General features: G+C 38.1%; 1 protein-coding gene across 2 annotated transcripts in view; it reads right to left on the bottom strand.

Moving 5' to 3' along the window:
- rxfp1 (relaxin family peptide receptor 1) overlaps positions 1-8,698 on the bottom strand; it is a 159,923-nt gene that overhangs the window by 7,613 nt on the left and 143,612 nt on the right. For both annotated transcript variants that reach the window (XM_024262584.2, XM_036213852.1), the window contains exon 15: positions 3,368-3,597. In XM_024262584.2, the coding sequence (XP_024118352.1) occupies positions 3,368-3,597 (230 nt within the window). The remainder of the gene's footprint in view (positions 1-3,367; positions 3,598-8,698) is intronic.

Raw genomic sequence — 8,698 nt, 5'->3', positions numbered from 1 at the left:
GAAATACTCGGAAATGCAAAAACAAAATGATTTCTTATTACATCTGTTCTCTTTCAGAAGAAAACGACACACAGACATGTTAAAAACTCAAAAACAGGATGTTCATTTGAGGGGACTTTAAACTTGATTTCATATTAGGAGAGCTCTTCAGAGGACTAACTGGACTTTGCAGGTTAAGACCCAACATAAACTGGTCCTGTCTTTTGGCTACATTGTAAAACTTGATTCAGTAATTTTAAACTGATTTACTGGCTGCATTAAAATACCTCACTATGTGTTTTAACAAAGGTGCATTTGCTAGGAAGATAAATGTACTGTACCTTTGTTATTTTACAGTGTCCTGCTGTGTTCACGGTGATGGTGCATTACTGCTGGCATACACTGTTAAAGTCTTCGCCATAATTGTACTGTTATTTACTGGCAGCATTTTCACCGGTAATGAACTGTGACTTTTTTACAGTTCATTATTGTATTTTATAATTACAGTGAAAACAGTTTAACTCTGTACGGCTATAAGGAGTTCTTTGGCTACAAATGGAAAACTGCAAGGAATATTAAAGTAAATTTCACTGTATATTTATAGTATGCATTGTGTTGTATCCTGGATTAAGAGAGACAAAGAGACTGTTTATTATGGCAAAAAAACTTGAACATGTGAAAAATGACTGTTTACTTACTTTGTAATGTTCTTTAAATGCAAATCCTTTAAAGCCTCTCAATATCGTTAATAATATAATATCCCATAAATTAGGAGAACTTTCACCAGCAGTCTGAGCTAAGAAGACTGAAAGGTTTATGAAGCTTCATCTGCTCGTGCTAGAAACATCTGCAACTTCTTTGAACATTTTCAAATGGTTCACAAATGCATTTATTCGTTTGTTATCCATAACCTGAAAGTTCATGAAGGATTTGGAAAATGTGATCAAGCTCAAACATTTAAGTGAAAATTCAACCCTGTTTTAGTAGCAGAACTCTTTGGTACAGACAAGTTGAAGTGAGCAAAGTTCTTAGAAAACCCTGCACTGGCTCTTTTTCTCAATAGTGGAAAACAATCCATTCATTTATCTTCCACCAAAGCATACGATTGAATGTAGTATTTATTTCCACAACATGTTAACATGTGTAAAGTAAAACAGTGGAAATAGGAAGGTTTCAAAGGCATTATCCACACTGTCCCACTCATGAAAATCAGCCATTAGTTGTTTCTTTCTGCACAGAAACAGTCCTCCATTTCTGCCCTGTTTTGACGTAACTCGAATCAGAAATATCAAAATCTAAAGTAGTACTCCCTTCACAGTGAAGATCTGTGGGGTGAGAGGTGTCTGGATCCTGCTGGAGTTTGAATACTGGATGAACACAGGTCAAGTCCACCCGAAAAGACCTGGCACTTGATTGTTTCTACTCCACTGCACTTCACTTCCATGCAGTGTGAGAGGGCTGACAGCCACATATTTACATACACACAAAAACTAGTGTGACGCACAACCTTTCAAGGGGAAGGAGTTGGTTTGATTCCTGATCCAAAATAAAGTGATGTGTGTGCGATGAGATGCATCTATGTCACATGTGTCAAAGTCAAGGCCCGGGGGCCGGATCTGGCCCTCCAGATCATTTTATTTTATTGTTATTAATGGCCCGATGTTATCTTGCACTTATTTCTAACTTGTAGAATTTTGACAAAATATATTTTTATGGAGAGTAAAATATTGAAAGTTATTTAAGGTTTAAGTTGATTTATTCTGGAATAAAATTCCTGCCTTTTTATTATTCATAATTATGTTAAAAAGTTAAGGTTTTAAAGTTTTAAAAATTAGCATTCTGCTAGTTTTTTGGCATTTACTAAGATTTTTTAGACTATTTTGGATTTTAGGTGATATTTCAGCTACATGCTAGCTGTTTTTGCTAATTTAGGATTTTTTTCTTTTTTTCAGGCTGTTTTGGAGTTAGGCTAATATTTATGCGCTAGCTGTTCTGGCTAACCTAATTTTTTTTAGGCTAATTTGGCATTTAGCTGGCCATCTGCTTCAGCGTTTTAAGCTATCAACTTCAGTGTTTTCAGCTATAAACTCAGCATTCAGCTAACAGCATTTTTAGCTAACAGGTTCACCGTTTTCAGCAATCAGCTTTAGCATTTTCAGCCATCAATTTCAGCATCTTCAACTATCAGCACTAGCGTCTTCAGCGGCTAAATTCAGCTTACAGCATTCACACTAGCATTATCACAGGTAATGCTATATTTCTAGTTCATATGTTAAAAAGTTATGGTATTAAAGTTTTAAAAATGTAGTTTCAGAGTGTTCAATAAATATCCCGTTCGACCCGCGACCTGAGGTGTGTTTTGGATTTTGGCTCCTTGCGTAATTGACTTTGACACTCTTGGTTTATAGGAAAATGATTGTGAGGACTCACATATTTGTACAGCTTTCACAGAAATGTAAGATCACATTATTTGTTAGGGTACATCAAATGACGACCAAGGTTTGTTTAAGCTCTAATGTTGATCTTTCACTCATCTTCAGAGCTTGGTTTTCGTGTCGTACATGTGCTGGAGAACACTGTGTGCACGCCTTTCCTTTCGCTGCACTTGAGTGTGTGTGGGTGTGAGCGTCTGAATGTGAGTCTTTAACCGACTCCTGACCTCAGGCACAAAGCATCGCTGAAGTTTCTAAGTCTTGCTATTATCTTGTCACTTCAGCTCCACAAAACATTTATCCATGTGTACTCAGTGAAAACGGAAAGCTGCTGGAGTTCTAACCAGGTTTGTTCCTATTTTGAGACATAGAGTATCGCAGTTCCCTGAACTGCCAAGTTTATTGGGTCGTTAGTTTGTTAAGGGGTTTAATAAGATTATGCAAAATGATCAGAGCAGAGACTGGTGAGAAAAGGAAAGGAAAAAACATTTAAATATTAATGTGGAAGGGGATAATTTCATTACAGCTGTGATATACTTACTGAATCCCAAATGAGTGCTACTGTGCCAGCTTGAATAAATTTCTCTTTTTTTAAATTTCTGAAACCACAAGGTTTAGGACATGCCTAATCTTGTCCCACATATTCTGTAAACATGGCTGCATGTATTTACTATTTTATATACATCACTTGTTAAGACTTTGGTGGATGAGATGATGATTCTAACAACCATCAGCAGACTGTATCTTCATATTCACGCTCTGGCATTGAGTATGTTTTGACAGTAAAAATACACACACATGTAAATCTGAGATGAGGAAACATCTTAATCTTCTTCATAGATGTGGTGCATTTTGAAACAGGGAAAGTTTTTATCAATCTGTCAAAACAAGAAAACACATTACTGCTGAATCCCTGGCCTCTGCTCCCCCCCGCTCCACAACACAGTTTGACTCACAGCAGAGGGAGATGATGCACATGGCGTGGAGCTTGTTCTCGGAGCGGATGTATGAGCGCATGCAGATGACGAAGATGTTGCCAAAGCAGGTTGTGGCGGAGACGACCCACACGAAGACCCTCAGGACGATGTTGGCCAGCAGGTTCTCAAAGGAGGAGATGCCGTCAGTGTTGGGCTTGCAGCTGCGCACGTGAGGGGCGTAGCCGCAGTACTGGAACTTCTTGAAGTAGCTGCGATGCACATTGATAAAAAGTAAGGCACAAGCAGAAGGAAAGTGGAGGTTTGCAAGAGAAGAAAAGATTCATCCCCACGCATGATACTGTAAACATGTGTACACATAACGTTTAGAGGAGCTATGAATTTAATAATGGATTGATTGAAGCAGGGAGCCATAGAAACGACATTAAGTTAAAAATAACAAACTTTAGGGCTGTAAGAACTCATTTTAATAACTTGATTCACATCATCATTTTTGGTTGCCATTTCATAGCTGATATTGGTTTATTTTAAGCAATCCAATTGGATCCGGTTGACTGATCTAAAATGGATCCAGGACATATTTAGCCACAGAACCAGCTGCCAGTTTCACACAAACCCTACAATCCGTCTGCCTTTAGCCTCCTGTCCTGCCAGCTGTCAGTAAACTGATTTAGGGATATATTTAGGCTGACAGTCTCCACAGTACCAGCTTCATCCCATAGACAAAAAGGACAGTGAAGCTCAATGTGTGATTGAACCGATGTGAATGTCAGAATTCACTTCTTCAGTTTTTCAGTTCCAAAAAGGCTACTGGTAAAACAAACAAACAACAACAAAACAGACACTTATCACATCAGAAATCAAGTTTGAACTTTTTTACATTTAGCCATAGCACAAGTAAAGTAGTTATGTCAACAGAATCATAATCAGTCTGAACTATTAAAAGCTTTTGTAAAAAAAACAAAAAAAAAGCTCTGGCTTCAAATGTAACTAGGAAACATACAAGAGTTGGAATAAAGCGAAGCAAAGTTATTAGCCTTTCTTTTTATAATGCTATTATATAATGAAAAATGATCTCAGATCCTTCAGTTAACGAATTTGAACTTCTTTTATTTGTTAAACAAGGAAAAGCATAGAGCTGTTAGAAAGTACAATCAAACTGTAAAAAAGGATTAAAACTAATATAGCCTCAATGTAATACAGAAATGAACAAAAGGATTTAAAGTAATAGCTTTCTTTTATCTTGATTACATTCAGCAAATATTGGTACTAAAATAGAGAAAGCAAACAAGAAGTTCAGCTTAGTTGAATCGGCCAGACGCAGAAATGATCAATTACAACATGATGACATTTCCTTTATAAAAAGCTACTTCACAAACATACTGAATAAAATATATGCAACTTAGAAGTGAAAATATTTAAATCAAATTTGATAAAACTCAGTGAGTCTCTCATTACTGAATAGAACATAGTACGTTCTTCTGATAAGTATTGTTGCCACAGAGAGAGGAAAGGGGGTGGTGTTGTTCCGTACCAACAGTCCCACACATGACTCAGAGGGGAATTTCTGATGAACTCCTGCCGCTCTGCAGAAACTATGTCCTAGAAAACAACAATTTTCAAAATTTTTGCGATTAAAAACAGCATCATCATAATTAAAAGACCACTGGGAACACTTTAAAAATCAATCATGAGATGATCAAAGGGGGACTTTATAACTTGTAAGAGTTTACTTACGTATTTTAACATTATTAACCTGGTGTTTTATTAAATTCTAGTCCACCCTTTAACACCTGAGCTCCAGTGTTTTTGTTCTTTGATCTACTGCAACTTTTCAACCGTGAACATGAATGATCGTGTTAATTGTTGAAAAATTACAGTATGTTCAAGATTTTGTGAGTTAGCGTCACAGATGATGCCTCAGGTGTTAAATGGTTAATGACTAACTGTCTGGCTGAGCTGTAACGCTGACCTCCAACAGCCACATAAACAAAAAGCTGAACAAGACTTGTACACCACCCTCAAATCAAGTCATTTATTATTCTATCTCTTATCTTGTAATGTTTTTTTCCTCATTTCTCACTTGTGCTACAGTCAGGAGAACAGGCACGCTTTGTTCATTAAAAGTTTGATAAACTTTTCTATTCCTTGAATGTGGCTGCTTTTAATTCTTGAGAAAGTACCACAAACTTTTTTAAGCAAATGTCACACTTTCTTTATCACATCCACACAAAACAGTGGTAGCTCAAGATTGACATCACATTATGTATCTGTCATCAGTTCACAGAAAAACTAGATTGAGGAAATTGTGCAAAAAACAAAGTAAATTGAATAAAGGTTTAATCACATGCAGTACCACTTAAGCTAAGACAGTCTAATTAAAAATCTGGTTGCTAAGGAAACTAAGCAGATGGTAGCATAAAAAAAAACATCTGTTAGTCAAAATAGGGTGAAGTAAGCGCAGACCTTTGAACACGCATCTCGCCACAGCGGAAAAGTTCTCTAATGAGTGCTTTTTTCAACAGACTAATCTTCCCTGCTGAGATCTGCTCTGAAACAGGAGCCACCAAGTAACTCACACACAGCAGGAGAAATCAACTGATCGCTGCACACATCAACCACAGGTTTACCTGCCAGAGTCTTCTGCATCTGCAGCAGGACAAGTGATAGCTTGGAAAGAATGACTACAATAAAGTAATTTATTAACAATAGAAGGCTTTAGGTTTACAAGTAATTCTGACTCTGGCTTTAGTCATTGTGTTACTTTATTATTCTGCAATTTGTTTTAAATGTCCAAAACCTCAAGACTTAGGCTCAAAGCCAGCCTTTGATGTGGCAGTCAAAGGAAAAGTTACGGGGTAAGTTAGGGGAAAATTTGTTCATCATCCCACCCTTAAACCGCCACCTTAACGTGGTGGAGGGGCAGTGTTGGGACTAACGCCGTTTAAGTATAACGGCGTTACTAACGGCGTTATAAATCAAGTAATTTAGTAATCTAACTAATTACTTTCATCCTCGCTGTAACGCCGTTATAGTTACTTCGTGTAAATCGCGGCGCGTTACTTCAAAGTTTGATGATCTTGCTGGAGCTGGGCGCTTCGCACCCAAAAGTTGCTTGTGTTGCGCGCCCCAAGTTGCATCAAGATACATGAGAAAATCCGGTTTCTTTTCAAAATATAACCAGTTTTTCACAATAAAATGCCACGATTGACAAATGTGATCATGCTTTTGTGTCTAAACAGGCGGTAGACACGGATATAAACATTACAATCACAACACAAACGTGCACGCGCGAGCACAGAGACACACAAAACAGACAGGCACGCACACTTTTTTTTCTTTTTTCACAGACACGTACACACGCAGATCAACGTGGATAGACTCCGGTGCGGAGTGAGGAGTTTCGGGAGTTAATAAAACGACAACAGAGAGGCAGAGAGTAGCTCATCTTAGCAGAAACGGGGTAATATTTATAAAACACACAACACAGACAGACACGAGCGCGCACAGATCAACGCAGTGAGCAGACTCCGGAGCGAGTGGGCGGGGCTGCGGGATTTTGGGAGAGAAAAAAGAGATGCAGAGAGCTGCTCCTCTTAGCAGAAATATGGGTTAATAATTGTAGTTTATTAATTTATTATTGTTTTGCACTTTCAGTTTTTTAAGCCATTTTGTTTAATTATAGTTGTAGGTAAGATACTTGAAGTATGTTAATAGTTGAAACGTTTACCTTTTTTGTGTGAAGTTACATTTTTTATATACCACTTGTTGCAGTGTTTTGTGTGATAATTCTGACAAATAAATATTGAAAATTCTTTCCCTAAACCCTCTCTCATGTGTATCCTAAACTTAGACAATATGACTCCATTGGAAAACTATACCAGTATACTATTGTCAGTTATCATCTATTATTGAATGTAAATTATTTTTTTTATTTGTAACGCAGGAAAAAATACAAAATATTACCATATTTAAAGAGTAATTTAAAACGAGTTACTTTTCCAAGTAACTAATTACTTTGAAGATGCAGTAATTGAGTTACTAACTCAATTACTTTTTGGGAGAAGTAACTAGTAACTATAACTAATTACTTTTTTGAAGTGAGATGCCCAACACTGTGGAGGGGTTTGAGGGCTCGAGTGATCCCAGCAGCTAAACTGTCTGGGGTTTCTGCCCCAGTCCAGCCAGCAAGGCCAAGTGGGCTCCATGTGGTTTAAAAGTGGGCAGAAAATGTGGGTCCCAAATGGTTCTGACTGCGGTTTGTGTGGTGGCCCCACCTGTGTTTGCCCTCATTGTCTTAACAGACCCTTTTGACGCAGATTTTTGTGATTGTTGCAGCCTAAAACGCCTGATTTTTCAGCAGCTTTTGTGAAAAGTTGCGACAAAAGTTGCAATGCTTTTTGATAAATATATTTTTAAAAGTACTTAACAGTGTTAACTATGAAAAAAAATCACATTCTCATAGTCCAACTCTTTTTATTGTGAGACGTGGATAGGAAAATACTTAATCATCACTATATACAATGTTGTTGTGCTGTCATTTGACTTGAATAGAACCATGAAACACAACATGAACTTTTGGTCCTTTGCAGGGAAAATGTATAATCTCAAAAAACAGCATTAGCAGATTAATCCTCAGATCTTCATGTTCTCCTCTGAATCTTACTCTTTATCTATTTTATAGGCATCACTGGTGTGAGTCAATGGTCATAGTAGATGAAGACAGAGGCTTTGAGGAGTTGATCTGTTTTCTTTTGTCAGTAATGATCTGCTCTGTTTTGGAGAAGGTTCTCCCAGTTGTGGAACAGGTTTGTTGTGGAGGAGGTTCTAAATGGAATTATTTTCCTGCAGATTCTACATTCTTCCTTTGTATTTTCAATTTCCAGAATCTCTCTCTGTCTTTCTCTCATACTCTGTCCCTCCGCAGCCGCACACAATCATCGCACCCCCCGCTTTTGAGCAGTGCACTTCCACCCCACCGCTTGCGTAATCAGCGCACCCCCACCCCGCTGCGTGCGCCCCCGCACACATGACGGAGTGACCGTTTACACACATCTTGAAGAGAAAAAAGTCAGAGAAGACTAAAGAGAGAGATGATGAATAAAAACTGCACGGCACCGGGAAGAAGTCAGAAGGGAAAAATTCACATCAATGACGCGATGACGCAATGTCACAAAAAGTTGCAGGGTGCACAACAAATTGGTTTGCTTGAATTTGCCGTAATAGTTGCGATGGAAAAATCCTAGAGGGTCTGTCTTAGTGGGGAATCAGTGGGTTTGCTCGCTGCACTAGCCAGCTGCCCAGTGGACAGCGTATTGTGCTAGCAAGCTACGTTGTATCGAGCTAGCAAGC

Source organism: Oryzias melastigma, linkage group LG10, assembly GCF_002922805.2.
Source record: "Oryzias melastigma strain HK-1 linkage group LG10, ASM292280v2, whole genome shotgun sequence".
Lineage (NCBI taxonomy): Eukaryota > Metazoa > Chordata > Actinopteri > Beloniformes > Adrianichthyidae > Oryzias > Oryzias melastigma.
This window is presented reverse-complemented; position numbering and strand designations above follow the sequence as displayed.